This window comes from Rhinichthys klamathensis, unplaced genomic scaffold (genome assembly GCF_029890125.1).
Source record: "Rhinichthys klamathensis goyatoka isolate OS25496 unplaced genomic scaffold, OSU_Roscu_1.1 h1tg000270l_1, whole genome shotgun sequence".
In the NCBI taxonomy this organism is placed as follows: domain Eukaryota; kingdom Metazoa; phylum Chordata; class Actinopteri; order Cypriniformes; family Leuciscidae; genus Rhinichthys; species Rhinichthys klamathensis.
The window spans coordinates 2,191,490-2,208,543 of record NW_026606790.1 but is presented as its reverse complement, the minus strand read 5'-3'; the positions used below and the strand labels follow the sequence as shown (position 1 = coordinate 2,208,543).

Below are 17,054 nucleotides of genomic sequence, written 5' to 3'. Positions count from 1 at the left end.
TATTGTGTGCGGTAACCGTTTTATAAAAGCAATAAGGTAACGTTAACGTTACTCGAGGCTAGTGGTGTTGCAGTAGGCACCTAAGCCGTGACCATAGACTGTAAAAAATGGCCGAGACTTATTCACGATAAGTCGCGTGACTTATTCACTTATCTTATCCTCTCGGTAACTTACCTTATTGCTTACATAGGCTATTTATCGATATAGATCGAGGATTATAAAAACACTTAACTATTTTAAATGTTCAAAATTCCTTTTGCATGGGCTTTTCTGTTATATTTGCTTTTAAATGTATAAAATAATATCATATAAAAAAAAATACAGCATGGACATACCATGATAAAATGGAACATCTAAAATGTTTTACTTTTATTTATTTTATTTTTATTGGACGTTGACGCAATTTCTTTTAGAAACAAACTTTGTTATATTGTTATATTGTTTTTGTTATATTGTTTTCATGTTATCACTGTGAAGCGCTTTGATACAATCTGTATTGTAAAAAGCGCTATATAAATAAAGGTGACTTGACTTGACTTGACTTTCTAACTCCGTTATGCTCTGAATATGATTTGAATGGCTGCATATTTGACTTCAATGCTTTATCCTCAATGTAGCCTGAAGTGGTTTTCTAAGTTGGACAACAGCACCATCTAGCTGACACAACAATTACTTTTGGTGTACTGCATACAACACTAAGGGCCTAACACAGGCGGGATGCTCTTGAGTCCATTTCTTGGGACAGGAAAATAATAATATAGCTTAAAACTAATCTGTGTCCAAGTAAAGCTACTGGTATTTCTGCCATGGCAGGCACTTGTGCTCTAATGTGGTGTCCACTTGTTTGAGTTAGATGGTATCGTACAAGGACAAAGCTATAAAGAAACATTTTAAAGGAGTCATACCATAGGGTACCGTGGTGACATTACCCACTACCCAGAATTCAGTTGGCATGACATCTAAGAACATTCTGATGCTGTGTGCTCAGAGGGAGATGGTCTATTGTCCCTGGTTCGGCCTTCAGGCGCTGACAGTTGCTCTTCTTGCCAAAATGGCATCTAAAAAACATTGACAGTGGCCTTCTCCACCAAAGCAGCAATTTCATGAAATTACCAACAGGAAATGGAACTCACATGTTGGCCAGTTTAGTTCTTGTGTTTGTTTTCTCTTTGAGACCTTTGCAAAATAAAGGCATGTAAAATATGAAAATCCTCAATTTGTACAGTATCATTTTGGCAGCTCAAGGAAATGTTTTCAAATTGTAAAACAACTTTCTAAATATGCCATTAGATCAGCTTTACCAAATTGTTAACACTTTACAATAACGTCCCTTTTATCAACATTAGCTAACATTAACAATGAGCAATATATTTTTTACAGTGTTCATTCATTTTTGTTAGTTAATGCAAATGATTCATAAGATACTAAATGCTATAAGTACTGTAATTTTGACTTAATGTTGGTTAATGTTATTAACTGCTAACATATTAAATCTTATTGTAAAGTGTTTCAACAAAACTGTTACTCCTAAGGTCTAAGAGCTAGTTAGAATTCACAGTACGTTTGTTGATGACGCACAAGAAGCACATGAGCATCAAGGTACAATGTTCCAGCCGGATATACAATAAAACCAAACAATAACAATAAAAACTCAATGCAGAATCACCATTTGCCATGAAATTAAAGCCAGGTCTGTGCTCTTCCTGCAGCTGTGAATCTGTATTTCAAGCTGTATTCACATTTGTAGAATAGAAATTAAGAATCCATACTTGGAAATAATTTTGGTGCACAAAAAGGTCTTACATTAGCCTGGAACAATCTTTTATTCTTTTATGGGGGGGACCAATTAATAAGTTTAATTACAAAGCAAAAATACAAATACAATAGACAAAAAAAAAACACAACTGACAATGAACAGATCATGAAATATGACGGCTCAATGACAATATCATGGGTATTCAACAGGGCAGGGTTTTTTTTTTTTGCATGCAAACTCGTCACTTCCGAAACAGAGTATCAGATACTTGTGAAATATTTTCTGTTGTAACTGGGGCTATATGATCTATGACAAATGTGTTTTTGTATATTATGAACTCGTTTAGTAATGCAATGGCACTCTGCAAGCAACTGCAAGATTCTCAGGAGAGGTAACGGATAAACAAAAAGCAAAGATGGCAATTTCTATAGGTAATGGATACTTAATACACGTCATACAAAACTCTGCTATATTTTCTATGAAGGCAATTACTCCTTACAAACAGGTTTATATGCTTTCCTCAAATTACATTCAAAAAGCTACAAAATTATACTAAACCAGGTAATGAGCAAGGCTTTAGTGCATGGACAAAATAACATCTAAACCATGCTCTACAGGTGAATAGCATGTTTTCAAGTGCTACTGTATATTTCTTATCACTAACAAAGCGCGTTTACTCTTTAGGTGTCAAAAAATCCTTCATACGACCCACATTTAAGTAACTCCTAAATTGGGGAAGTGTGTTTATCCTTAAACTGACAAACTACAATCTCATCTTTTCCAAACCTTATTTGTTGTAAAAACCACAACTACACTGAAGTGCTAGGGCTAACTTACCCCTCACTGTGTCACTGAAGCCTTTAGTTTATAACTAACTACAGTAATTGTTTAAGGTGTGATGACTTCATTACTATTATTACAGACTACAGTACATATTTAGGATGTGCAGGCAAATTCAACTGTAAAACTAAAATGTTTTAGTGCAGCAGGCTGGTTGAACTAAGCAGAATGCAAAAGAAATATAGTGCAGCTTCAAATGTTATGGTCTCCAAAACACTACCATGGGCGTTAAATATGAGCAGAGGCACATGAACACAGCCCATCAGGTGTCCTGGAAATGGCAGGTAAATACTGGTATCAAAGAAAGACTGACATTTGGCGGATAGACATTTTTGTTAAGCACATACTCTGAAAAACTATTGAAAAAGGTCACAATATCCTACAGCACTGAGCCACTTCACTTTCACAGCACGTAGGTACTACAGGTGGCTGCGATTTGAGAAAGTCCACATCCTACAACTAAAAAAGAAAGAAAATACGATTGTAAAAGGTGCATTGTGATGAACTGCTCTGCAGGCAAACATACTAGAACACACATTGTGCTTTGTTTTTGCATTCTAGCTCAATGCAAACTGACAAAAAACATCTGATTACCTGGCAACAGGATCAGGATTAAATACTGATCAAATTCTTTGACAATATACAAAAATACAAACTGTTTTCAAAATAGATTTCAGAAAATCATTGACTGTAGATTGTGTTTTTGTCTGGCACTGCATGAGCTAAGACATTGTGCGCACATCAATTGTCTTCCTCTTTTCGCTGTAAGTTTCAAAAATATCTGGGGAAAGCCAATGACGATTTCAATTGCAATGCTTGACTACATGTGTCATTCTGATTGATGGATTCTGGGCTTTAGTTCTCAGATGAATTTCCTTTGATCATTGTTTTTTGGCAAATCATGAACAACTGCAGTACTGGCTCCTTTACTTGGCCTCGGTTGGCATTTTGCACATTACAAGTATCTGTTTCAAAGCCTTTTGCACATCTTCATCCATCTGGCCCTAAAAGGAAAGGTTTCAGAGATTAAAAGTTATATTCTGAACAGTGAGAAAAAAACTGAAATAATTCCATAAGATAATACAGTATATGGATGGGAATAAGTACAATATTATTAAATAAATATATAAAATAGTGTTATATTTTTGTAACAGTGGTTGACATTGCACTATTTTAACAGAGGAAACATTTAAATGTCAAGTTATCATGTGTACACACTGTAATAAAAAACTAATCGGAAATCAATACGGACCTGGACAGCATAAAGAAGGTGCATCCGGTAGACTGAGACAATTTCATGATGGCGTTTCTTGGACTCCTATAGCACAAAAAAGCAAATACTGTTATATGTTTGAAGAGCTATTTTGAGCCTTTAATTGAATGTATGATGCATCTGTCATGCTCATAAAAAACAACAACCATTTTCTATGCTGCTATATACCGGTACACACTATTGTTCAAATGTTTGGGGCCAGAAATTAATTAAAAAATTATACTTTTACATCTAAATTGGTCAACAGTGACAAAGACATTTATAATGTTACAAAATAATCCATTTCACATAAATGTTGTTCTTTTGAACTTTCTATTTACCAAAGAATCCTGAAAAAAAATATTATAGCTCCCACAAAAATATTAAGCAGCACAACTGTTTTCAACATTGATAATAAGAACTGTTTCTTGAGCACCAAATCAACATGTTAGAATGATTTATGAAGGCTCACGTGACATGCAAAAAAAAAAAAAATCTTTGCCATCACAGGAATAAATCAAACTTTAAAATATATTAAAATAGAGAACAGTTGTTTTAAGATGTAATTATATTTTATAATATTACAGTTTTACTGTATTTTTGGTCAGATAAATGCAGTGTTGGTAAGCATGAGAAACTACCGACCCCAAACTTTTGAACCGTTGAGTTAGGCTACTATCTTTCCTATAATGAAACAGAACATTAGATTCCTTGCTAATTTATGGCAGAACAAGATTAGTAACATACAGAAAGCTGATATTGCAGTTGTTTGATCTGCTGCTGGAGCAAGTCCACCTGCTGGCTCTGTTGTCTCTTAGGGGTGCTAGTGGTGTACGACAGCTGTGACAGGCTGTTCAGAGCATCCTTCAACTTCATGATTTCTTTTGAGAGCTCATCAATCTGTTGATAATAAACAAACATGACACATTAGGTTTTAATATGACACATCTGCATCAATTTAGACAGAACTGTGTGTGAGAGAATCAGCACCTTTTTATTCTTCTCTCTCTCTGAGATAACATGGTTCTCAACCTGCTTCTTCAGCTGGACAATGATATCCTGAGCCTCCTTGTACCTGGTATTCAATGCACTGCACTCTTGCTCCCTGCAAACCGCCAGCTCCTGCGCCGCTTCTCTCTCATTCCTGCCGTCCCTCACCTCCTGCCAAGCAGCGGTCACCTCTAGGGCCATCTCATCCTGTTTCCTGAGAGCATCCTTCAGTAGGTGGTTCAGGTGACTTATCTCACCCTCCAGCGTCTCCCTCATCTGCTCATATTCCTGCCGGGATAATGAATCATCTGGAGTTACATCCTTCTCAACTGTCTGTCTGTTCTGCAAAGCGTCCACCTGCAAGGTCTTCTGGGCGAGCTGCTCTTTAAGAACTTCAACTTCCAACTCTAGGTTCTTGATAGCGTTCCCCAAGGATGCCACGACCTGTGTGTGGTCTGCAATGGCTACAGAAGATTGAGCCTGGTTTTCGGCATCTTGTTTAACCTGGTCTATTTCTTTTAGCGCCGCTTGATGCTTAGCCTCAGTGTCCTTCACAATGTTCTGCATGTCCTTCATCTTGAACGTCAGCTCTTGAATTCTCTGCTCATGCTCCTCCTTGGTGACACAGACCACGTCTGCCTTGTCCTTAGGCTCTGATTCTTTGGCCTGCAGCTGGTTGCGGGCAGCGCTAAGCTCGCTTTTGGCCTCACTGTACGACTTTGAGAGCTCCAAAAGCCGCCGCTGCAGCCCATCGATAATCTCGCCAAGCTCTGCCTTCATCTCCTCAAAGTCTTTGGCAGCAGCCTCCACTGGCACAGTGCCACGAAGGGCCTCCTGGAGCATCTTGATCTCTTCTTGAGACTCTTTGTACTTCTCAATCAACAGCGTCTTCTCCTGGTTGATGTTCTCCACCAAAACGTTGTAGGTGTTCTTTAGTTCTTGACGCTCAACTTCGGATAGGCTGACACTTTTGAGCTGAGCCTGAAGATCCCTTATCAAACAAGTATCTTGCTTTTGCTCCTCCTGTGACCTGGCCAACTTTCCCTTCAGTTCTTTGACCTCCTGCTCCAGGCAGCTTTTCAAATACTGAAACTTCTGCACCACATTGTCTTCTTGTGGACTCACAGAATCTCCCCTCAGCTGTAACTCTTGCAAAGATTCTTGGTGTTTTTGAGTATCTTCGTCCATGCTTTTAGACGCAACTTCAATTTTCTCAAAGTCAGTGTTGATTCTGGCCTGAAGGGAGTGGTTTTCCATTCTGGACTCTAGAAGTTTAGCCTGCAGATTCTCCAGCGCATCCCGTAGCAGTCCGATTTCTTTATCTGTACTCAACCTCACATCCTCCTCCATCTCATGTTTGATTGAGGAACTGCTAATGTCCAGACCAGACATCTCCGAAAGATCCTCTTCATCCGTGTGGATGTGCACGTCGCTGGAGAGCTCAAAATCAGCACGGGTGGAGTGGTACGAGGCATTGGATTCGATGCTGTTTGGACGGGAATTTCCATGGCCTTCCTCTCCTTGAGGAGCTGGACGTTTCTGTTCGGTGAGAAAAGATAAATGTTCTTGAAAATCAAGATAATGACTTGCAATGCACATCTTTATTTACAAATACTCATTACTTAAAAGTGCTTTGTGCAATTTCCAACCACCAAAACAGATTTGTAAAAATTTATACAGGGCCAGGCAGTACTGCCCCAAACTCAGGCCACTGACTGTTTGACATGGCAATACATGGCAATGACTGGCATGACATGGCAATACTTGTTTAAAAAGAAGGTAACCGACAACGTTTTTTTTGTTTTTTTTTACGAAAAAACAAAAATTCACATTTCAGCTTTAAGGTGACATTTTTTTTTACATTGAGTTACCTTTATTATTTGGGCAAGCTGCTGGTTTTCCAGGGAGAGAGAGGCTATCTTTGCTTGCAGGGCTGCAATCAACGACAAATTTGCATTGTCAGACTGCTCCATCTGTTTCAAAACAGGAGGACAGCAAGAGATTATTTTACAATATCCTTTTTATTGGGCTTTAGACATCAAAATCTCACTTGAGACCGACAAACTGATTCCCTGCGATCTGTTACTATAATAAGAGAAGTCAAGCAGGCCACCACAAAATTTCCATAACATAAGAGGCTGTTTTGAAGAACACCATTACTGAACACAAAACACAGTGTCTCTGGATTTTGAGGTTTTCAATGCTTACTCAAGACTCTGTAAGGTCACGTAAAAAAGACCCACAGGTTTGCGTCACTAGTCGAAATTCAAACAGAATGCACAAACTTAAACAAAACTCATCCGCAAGTTCGAGGCCAAGACTGGTGGTGTGGATGAGAAGTCTGCTTTTGTGTACCCTAAAGCAAGGTCCTTCACCTGGCCAGGGCCAGTAAAAATGCAGCTGTTAAAATGGGTTCCAGAGAGCAAAAGTGGCTGAAGATCAAAGCAGCTGCCACATGAAGGAATATTAAAGGGCTGTGCGGTACTCGCCTTGGGCTCAGTCTGCTCCACAATCTGCTTCAGATCTTCAATGGTCTCAAGCAGCATGCTCTTTTCCTCATGCAATTTCTCGATCTCATCCTTCAGTACAGTACTTTTCAGCTCCTCCTCCTCAACAAACAGGAAGTGAAGAACTCCAAGTTAATCAGGTCATTAAATAATGAACAAAATATAACCGCAACATGCCTATGGATTAGGTATCTAACACAGGTGGGGGGGTTTTTTTTTCACCACGGACAATATTTCAAAACCTAATAAGCTGTCTACCTAGACAGCATTTTGGGCATTATAGCCATGTTCAAATGGTATTTGGTAAAATTTGGTAGGCAGTGACTAAGCTTTGAGACACCCAATAAGTAATGTGAAACGTTTTTTTTTTTTTTACTAGTTACAAAATTAATTTTTAGGATATGTTTATTTATATTTTTTTATTATCATCAATATTATAATAAATAATAAGGCATAAATGATTACAATCAATATTATAATATTTTCTTGATTTATACATACATACTTTATATCTTTGATTAAAACTGATCTGATACCCCTTAACGCTCGTTCCATATTTTACCTTGTAATTGAATCTTTTGGATGAATCACTTTTGCTGGACAAAGGAGTATCAGTTGGAGTAAAATAAGTTGGTGAGATGATACCAGCCGACTGAAAAATAAGACAAAGGAGAGCGTAAAAGTGAGGCTAAGCTTAGAGACAGTAAGAGCCAATATGGATACAGAAAAATTGTTATCAGATGAATATTCAGAAGTAATTACATAAAGAATTGCGTCTAAAGCTTTTAGAAAGTGCAGAGATCATTACCGATTACAGATTCAGCACTGTGTGCCTTTACCTGGATTGGGCTAATGGGAGGAGGAGGTGCTTTTCTCTTTTTGGGAGTGGAGCTTCTGTCCTCATTTAACTTTTGACCATGCTGAGATTGTGTGCGTGATAAGGAGAGTGGCAAAAAGAGAGAGAGAGAGAAAGACGAAGTAAAGTGTTTAAGTGGTTAGTGAAATAAACACTGCACACTTAGTTTTGGAAAAGAAGACTATCACTACAGGGTGAGGCAAATGCCAGTGCAGGTTTCTAAAAGTGCATTGTGGGAATGTTTGTTAAATGTAAAAATAAAGGAATATTCAATCAAAACTCCTGGCTCGAGGCTGACACAGTTAAAATGTGAATTTAAATTGTCTATGGAGAAACTTTGCAGGTTCTGTAAATCAAAAAATGAGGAAAACCATCAAAGTCTGAGGGGATGAAAATGAATGAAATGAAAATGAACTTGCTTACCTGAGGGGTTCTCGTTGAATTCTTATCTGCTCATGGCAAAGATACAGGAGGGGAAAACATGGAATGTGGTTATGAGGGGAAAATGAAAATGGCATGTCATTGCCTGGTGCTAACATTAGTTATTCTGTCTTAATCTTCCCTTTTTTTCATTATTTCGCAAGCAGATCTGAGAAATTTTGCAAAAAATTGGATGTGTGAAAGCATGAGGTTTAAAAAAAGAAAAGAAAATGCCACTAGATGGCAATGTTGAGCCAATAAGCTGTGTGTAAATTGAGGACAGAAAAGAAAACAGAATTTAACATTTAAGGTGACGATACGCGCACAAATATTCGGATCAATTATTTATAGTAAATACTGCAATACTGCAAAAAATGTCATGGTGACTTTAAGCATCATGGAGAGGAATGTACCTGTAGATACTGACCATTGGTATTTTAATCATAATCTGAAATGACAACTTAAAGCTAAATTGTTCAAATTGACATCACACTGATATTCACTTTTAAAATTACCTGATTCCGACTGCTGTCTGTGGAGGGCATTGTTGAGAACGGTTCGGACCTCGCTGCTGCCAGACAGTTTGGCGTAATGGAGCACGTTGTGGCCGAGCGAGTCCACCATGTGCAGGTCAGCTCCCCTCTGCACCAGAAACTCGACAGCGGCCGGACAGCTGCTCTCACTGGCCAACATCACTGCGGTTCTGAATGGATAATAGATGTTTTTTTAATTAATACTTTCATTTAGCAAGTACACATTAAAAGCAACAGTAAATAGATTTAGAGCAAAGACAAAAGATTTCTATTTCACATAAAAATGAAATAAATCCTGTTCTTTTGGACATTCCATTCATCAAAGAATCCTGAAAAAAAATGTAAGAAATGTTTCTTGAGCGCCAAAGCAGCTTATTAGAATGATTTCTGACAGATTCTGAAAGACTAATGAGTAATGGCTGCTGAAAATTCAGCTTTGCCATCGCAGGAATATTTTTCATAAAAAAAATTCAGCCTTGGTGACCATAAAATACTTTCCAAAACAAAACAAAAATCATATTGATCCCAAACTTTTGAAAGGTAGCGTGTTCCGTCTAAAAATGGATTATGTTATGCACAGTTTAGTTGCGCTGTAAGCATTCCAATTTAGTTGACTCAGCTCACTTGACACTTTATGATAGCAGGGTGTAATGTTTAAATTGAAAAAACTTTTCTTTTTAGCAGTCTCTCAATATTGTGACCGATAACCAGAAACATACCTGCCATTTTTGTCTCTAGCATTGATGTCAGCACCCCAGTCCAATAAACTCAGGCAGACCTCTGCATGCGCATGTCTAGCTGACAAGAGCAGGGGCGTCAAGCCGTCCTAAATGGAAAAAGAGCTTTAAATCAACATAATTTTCCTTCAAATACCATCCTCAGCATGTTAAGAGGCTACGTTATAGGAATAGACAGTACATTAGACAGAACTGGCACCAAACAGCGAGACAGTGAAGACACTGAATTATCATCAAAATGTAATAGAGCATCTAATATCAACAGAAGTAAAACCTGATGCATTCAAATCTACATGATATTAGGTGAACTTTCCCCCTTCTTTTCCTAATATCCTCGGGCAAACAATCTTCTCAAAGAGCTCAACGCCTCCTACAAGCGACCCCAGAGGTCACAGGGGGTTCGGCCAATTATTCCAGAGCGAGAGAACCTGACACCTCATCAAAAGCACATTTAGGATGACAAGGCTGAATTTGAGCTGCAACCTAAAAATTACACCACAACTCTGTACAGCACTTCAATGCATTTAGGCTTTCTCAGTTAAAACTACAACTACAAAAACAACAAAAAAGAGGCTGTGCATGCAAAACATTGTGAACTATACAGTAGTGTTTTCAATTCTGCTGACGTTATGATACATTTGAATTATTTATAGAGAAAAGTATCAAAGTTGTATTTTCTTTTCTTCGGGAAGCAAGAAGTGCAGATCTAGACTTTCTGTGGGAGCTCACAACATGGTGCGGTTTTTCCCTGGGAAGTGTGAGGAAACTGAGACTGTGTTGATGCTAGCTAGAGCATGTTTGTGGTAAAAAAAGGTTTAAATTCATCTTTAGATGTTTTTCAATTTGCATCTTAATTGGCAAAAGCTTAGTCATAGCAGTCCAGGAGGTGATTTGAGCTCAAATGAAACGATTAAATACAATCCTACTGTATGCTCGGGCTGGTTTCTTCCCTGGCATGCATTGAAGAGCCAAGACAAGATTAAATTTAACAAGCTAACATTTAAGACATCTGGAAGGTCAGGGAATGTTATAACTACAGTTTTATACTAACAGGAACATCTGTTTGCCCGATATATGAGTGATGAAATAATTGTCTATTTTGTTTAGGCCTAGCTATTACACATCCCATCAAGACAATTTTCTTTGAACATTCTGTGAGTGACCTTTAAGTTAAATGACATTTTCTAGGCAAATTATGGTGAAAACATAATCGTTCAAAACATAATTTCACAAGGTCTTTAAGTTGAGAAAAATAAATTCTCTTCACATAGCAAACCACAACAATCCCAATTAATTAGTTTATAACTGCATTCAGCACTGATAAACACAGCATAAGGCTGCTGTGGAGAAAGTCTGTTTACAACATATACCTCATGGGCATTCACAACTGAGCCAATTATGCAATGGCTGGGTCACTGTAATAGAAACATTAGCATGATTGTAGGAGAATTGATTGGTTTGTTTACATAACGAGGGATATACATTCATCAGTCTTAACATAAAACAGGTTTTGAGAAAATATTGTATCTAACAAACCATTTTATAAGGTGTTGCTCAAAGAAAGCCTGTAAATGTCCTCAATATTAATTTCTTCAAGCTAGGAGATCTTGAGCTGTTGCAATCACAAAAGGAAATACACAAAAACTATACCTTTAGAGGTACAACAGTTTGTCACTTCAGCAGTACCCTCAAAGGGGCATAAAAAAAACTGAAGATAAAACCCGTAAGACTTTCTTCCCTCTGTGAAACACCAAAAAAAAAAGCAAGGCAATTTTTCACACAATGCGTTTTGGGGTGATTTTGTGCGTCAGTTCCTGTGCATTAAAACCACTTGAAAAAAAGCCCTCAAAACGAAGTCATATGAGTTCGCAATGACATGAGCAAGAGTAAATGATAACAGAACTGTCATTTTTGGTTGAACTATCCTGTTAAAATGTAAACATTTTTGCAGTGTAAGTGCATGCCATATGCTCCTGAGGATATGAGCATCCCATATGCTGCGAGGAAGAAATAAGAGGGAAAGAACCAGGTGTGAGTTTTCTAAATTAGACAGAGTGGCTTTTGCTAAGCTGTTGGTGGATGAAGGATTTCCATCCATTTAACAGCTCAAAGGCAAACTCCAAGATGAAAAGAAAAAAGAAAAAAGAAAAAAGGCACACATCACTGGACTCGTTCATTACTAACAGCCTAGTTTTCGAAAAATTAGGCCCAGTGTTTTCTGAGTGGGCATCAAAGCTCAATAATTTGTGCTTGAGCCCAGAATGTTATTGCGACATTAGTTGGGCTACGCTTAATAATTTAGCAGAGAGAGCAGGTATTTACGCATGTTCAAAGCAATGGGCTGAGTGGGCATGAATGTGCCAAGCTTGCCTCAGAGGATGACGACGGTGGATAATCAGTGACCGTAAGCAGAAGCAGCCTCTGATTCCCATCTACTTTTGACTCTTTTCTGACTGCTGAAGCTCTTTAGTCATGGTTGTTTAAATGAGAGAGGCACAGCTTGAGGGTTCGCTGCCTCCCACACCGGCCCTCTGTCTCTCAGTAATATACAGCTTGAAAAGAGAAAAAAAACCCGGTTCATTTCATTGGAGCTGCATGCTAACATTATGACAATTGAGATGTGTGAATTAGAGAATAGGTGATAATGTCGCATGGTAGACAAAGGCTGTTTATCTAGCAGACAGGCACAGTGGTTAAGTCAAAGTTTATGAAAAAGACATGCTTTCGATATACGTAAAAGAGGTTTGGGATCTTTTTATGCAAAATGCAAAAATATGAATTCTGTTCTGCTACATGCAAAAATGGATAAAAAATACTTTACTTTAAAACAAGTTATGCATCTGTTGTCTTGATAAAGCAGCCCATTATAAATCATTAGCCACAGCAGAACTATTGTGCATCTCCGAGAAACACAGTAAGTACCATGAGAGTGATTAGAGAGCAGGCGGCTCTGTATGCTTTTGAATTGCTCTTGCAGTACTTTGATGTCATACAGCGCCACGTCAAGTCAGCGTTTCTTTTCTGATTGAATTAACAATACGTGTTAATTGAGCGAATCAATCGGGTGAACCAATGATTCAATGGCCCATTCATAAAAAGAACCATTTGTGACCCTGGATCGCAAAACCAGTCACAAGTAGCACGGGTATATTTGTGGCAATAGCAACAATACATTGTATGGGTCAAAATGATCGATTTTTCTTTTATGCCAAAAATCATTAGGGTATTAAGTAAAGATCATGGTCCATGAAGATATTTTGTAAATTTCCTACCGTAAATAAATAAAATATTTATTTTTGTGAGCGAATGCAGCACAATCACGAACATAAATGGACAACTTTAAAAGGCGATTTTCTCAATGTTTTGATTTTTTTGCACCCTCAGATTCCAGATTTTCAAATAGTTGAATGACTTTAAATAATCTTTTGGGGGTAATTTCACAGCCAAATTTTATGTGCGATTAATTAGCGATTAATTCGATGAATTCATTGGCACATCAAGTAATTAATTCGATTTTAAAAATGTAATCGCCTGACAGCCCTACCTAATACAGGTTGTTTAGCCGTTCCCTCTCTTCCAGCGGTCTCCCCTGACAGAACACCGCTATTTGATGTATTATTAGAATGAAATGTTTCTCTTGAGATGCATCAGGGTCGTTCATCCTTCACCACAGTCAGTCTAATCTCTGGGATAATAGCGCTGTGGGTCTTAACAGATAACACTACTATTAAAGGATAACTGTGAATAATTGTGGATTTATATCTTTGTGAATAAATGTGGATAATTTAGAACAGACACTGCAGGGACAGCTCAATCCATCCAATGAATGCTGAATAAGAATAATTTGTTTACTTCTTAAAGATGCCCAGATAATGCAATGCATATTAATGAATTTCCGACACAGAGGAGTAATTAAGGTCAGTGTGATGGGCAATGGATACAAACCTTGACTATTAGTAGAGTCATCATTTACAAAAACATTTTAAACAAAACATGGTTTTGGATGTGCCAATATTTTTCTTCTGTTGTCTAAAGTTTTGAAGCCTTTTTTTAAATGATTTAACACTATATCTAATTTATCTCTAGGATGATGGTTAAACGTAAACATGATGCTAGGCAGATGCTAACACTAGCCAACCACAATTTTTTATGTAAATAGACTCACACACTTTGAATTTAATATGAGCCAGAGGTAATTTAGTTTACAAATAGGAATTTATAATTGTGGCGAGCAGGACGAGGCCGAGGGTCGTGAGAGAACGGCATGAGGCAGGTGGCGTGATTGATAATGAGCGACACATGCGCGACGCACCGGTCTCGTATCTCTCACGGAGGAGCGGAAGCATAAAGGAGGAGCGACGATGGTGGAGATCGAGAGAGGCCAGGCCTGGATTTTATTTGTGTTTTGTTATATGTGACAGCAGTCGTCCGTGAGGGGCTGCTGTCTTTACTTTCATTTTGTATTTGTTTATTTTACGTTTATTAAAGTTTTTGAAGGTTCGCCGGTTCCCGCCACCTTCTTCCCACAAAATCTAACCTTGCTACAATAATATATTAAATATTGATTCGTATTTATAATTTATAAATAATTAAAAAAATATTATTAAACACTTTGATCTTTTGTAATAGATTTAAACTGCCTCAATATAAATGTTTTATGGTAATCTAAATGTTTCTTATACCAAAACATGCCAGAGATATTTGTAGTAGTCTGAGTTACTAAATTAAAAAAAATCCCTTGTAAGTACAGAAAAAAATATTTTTGAACTGCTAGTCAGCGCTCTTGTCATCAACCAGACAGAAGCTATTTAAAAGAAGCACTGTGAGACTCTTGAAGGAACAAAAGAAAACTCATTGTAGAATAGAAAGTAAAAAAACAACTTTGGACAAGCAATCTCCCAGTAACAGAGACCTCAAGTGTGCCATGAGGATTTAAATCAATGCGGCTGAACACGGATTCAAACCCACAGAGAACAGTCTTTGGGGAGTTGTCCTTGACAATGCACATGTTTGAGGTACAGCACAGGCAGCTCTGAGATACATGTAGAGAAAGACAAAGTCCATTTTCACAGCAGTTAAAATATTTCTTATAAGACTCATACATACCAAGTCCTCAAGATTGACCTGACACTTGTGCTCGCACAGAAGTTGAACTATCACAGCGTTTCCGCTGGCAGCTGTGGGAGAGAGAAAGAGAGAACAGATAATAAGAAGCAGTTCTTTATCCCCACAGAGACACAAACAAGGGTTTAACAGCATGCCAACAAACTCTTTAAAGAGTAATTACTATGAACACTTCAAGCTTTCCCACAGAGACCAAAACCCGGCTCATAGTGTGTGACACCACTTATTTCCCAACAAATATTAGCGCCCCATTTAAAAATCACACCGTCCCCTGTTTCTTAACCAATTACGGCCATTATTCTCAAACAGCGGACTGGGATAAATGCAGTTTCTTTGCTTTGTAGTCCGTATGAAACCATGTTTTGCTTAAAGCATCCTGCCAGCAGACTTCTGACCTCCAGGTGGCTGCAAGCTCCTTGCTCTTCGAGGCCGATCCCACCCCGGTTCAATCCCTCACAGATGGCAAAAAGGCTCAATTAACAATGTCAGTTTTTTCCTCACTGTCTTCTATACAGACTGAAATGGGCAAGGGAGCCTTTTTTTTTTTTTTTTGCTAGGGATCAATTTGGTGAACAAAGTCTATACACAAATAAAAACATGCTGTTCTTTGGGTTTGCCCTCACTAATTGACAATTTGGAGCAAATGGTCCACAATAACATGTCATTCTGTGCTTGGGAGTGGAATAACGGTGCAGTGGGGTTAATGTTGAAAAACATTTGCACCAAAACACTACTCAGAACAAACTATTAATAAGCAAAAAGTAGTGAAAGAAAACAAGATATACTGAAGATAAAGTCTGTTGCTTGTCCTTGAAGGGCTCCTGAGTTGAGAAGTATTAAAGTAAACAGAATAATCTTTAAAACAAGGACATTTTACACCTCACCTGCGTGATGAAGAGCCATCTTCCCTGAGCTGTCAGGTGCATCCACCACACACTTAGTCTGTAGAATAAAACGCATTAGATTATTGCTTCAAACGCATTATCTAAAACCACCATGACATGTTCTTCTCAGAAGGCACTGCTAGACACCAATTACAACCTTTCAATCAAAACAGCTACGCTTTTTTTGGTGCAAGTTAATGATTTGCGCTCCTATTAAACATTTAGCAGCTTGTCAGGCCAGTGTTCATGGACGAACAGGCACAAGGCATTTATTTGACAGGCATCATCCGAGGAGAGGTGTAATATATTAAACCTGACTGCAGTAGCCAATCAGACCTAAAAATGTGCCTAATGTGGATGTCCTATTACTGACTGCCAGCTATTAACCCTCAAGTTCATTCTGCTACTATTATGTAAACGAGATTCCATATGTCCCTTTTAAATCCTTCAATAACTTGTCTTGTATGCCTAGATAAACCTCCAAAGCTTATTTTAATTAGAAGAGGCCAATTACTTTTTTTTTGTCATTAGAAATGACTAGACATTCAATCAACAAGAAAGTTAGCTAAGAAAGTTTTGTTTTTGTTTTCAGGGAACATTTCATCAGAATCTCAAGGCACTAGGTACATTAGAGCATTTGTTGTGTTTGGGAAGCCAGGCAAGGAGTTTTAGTTTAGGACTTCTGGATGAAACTAAATTACTACTATCAGGCACTTTCATTTGTGTAGCAGTTAATTTTCTGTTTCACAGGATCTTCAGGGGAAAAGGCCAATTCATTCAATTTATGAACACCTGGCTGTGTGGAGGGGAATATATCAATATATTTGATGAACATATAATGCAAATATTTGCAAGGCTTTCAACAGTTAAACAACCTCATACAAAACTTCACATTTTTCACTTGTAGAACACATTTAAGGTTGGAAGGTTAATGCTTGCAAAACAATAATGTACACCCCTGAAAAGTTTGGGTTGGTACAATATTTAAAATGCTTTTGAAAGAAATATGCACACCGTCTTATGCACACCAATGCTGCATTTATGTGATAAAAAAAATTATTAAAACATTGTGAAATGGTATAATTGAAAAGAACATCCTATTTTAATATTTTGTAAAATGTAATTTTGCAAGCTGACTTTTTAACATCATTACTT

General features: G+C 37.8%; 1 protein-coding gene across 7 annotated transcripts in view; it reads right to left on the bottom strand.

The window, feature by feature from the left end:
* Positions 1-3,359: 3,359 nt before the first annotated feature.
* The window catches only part of rai14 (retinoic acid induced 14), a 60,833-nt gene continuing 47,138 nt past the window's right edge, over positions 3,360-17,054 (bottom strand). For 4 of the 7 annotated variants that reach the window (XM_056268267.1, XM_056268263.1, XM_056268265.1 and 1 more), the window contains 12 exons: positions 15,900-15,957; positions 14,998-15,068; positions 9,874-9,980; positions 9,125-9,324; positions 8,625-8,650; positions 8,185-8,265; positions 7,908-7,997; positions 6,710-6,811; positions 4,839-6,377; positions 4,596-4,748; positions 3,849-3,914; positions 3,360-3,600 (listed from right to left, as the gene is read on the bottom strand). In XM_056268267.1, the coding sequence (XP_056124242.1) occupies positions 3,523-3,600; positions 3,849-3,914; positions 4,596-4,748; positions 4,839-6,377; positions 6,710-6,811; positions 7,908-7,997; positions 8,185-8,265; positions 8,625-8,650; positions 9,125-9,324; positions 9,874-9,980; positions 14,998-15,068; positions 15,900-15,957 (2,571 nt within the window). In that variant the 3' untranslated portion in view covers positions 3,360-3,522. The remainder of the gene's footprint in view (positions 3,601-3,848; positions 3,915-4,595; positions 4,749-4,838; positions 6,378-6,709; positions 6,812-7,907; positions 7,998-8,184; positions 8,266-8,624; positions 8,651-9,124; positions 9,325-9,873; positions 9,981-14,997; positions 15,069-15,899; positions 15,958-17,054) is intronic. The other 3 variants (XM_056268264.1, XM_056268268.1, XM_056268269.1) reach the window with 3 other exon arrangements.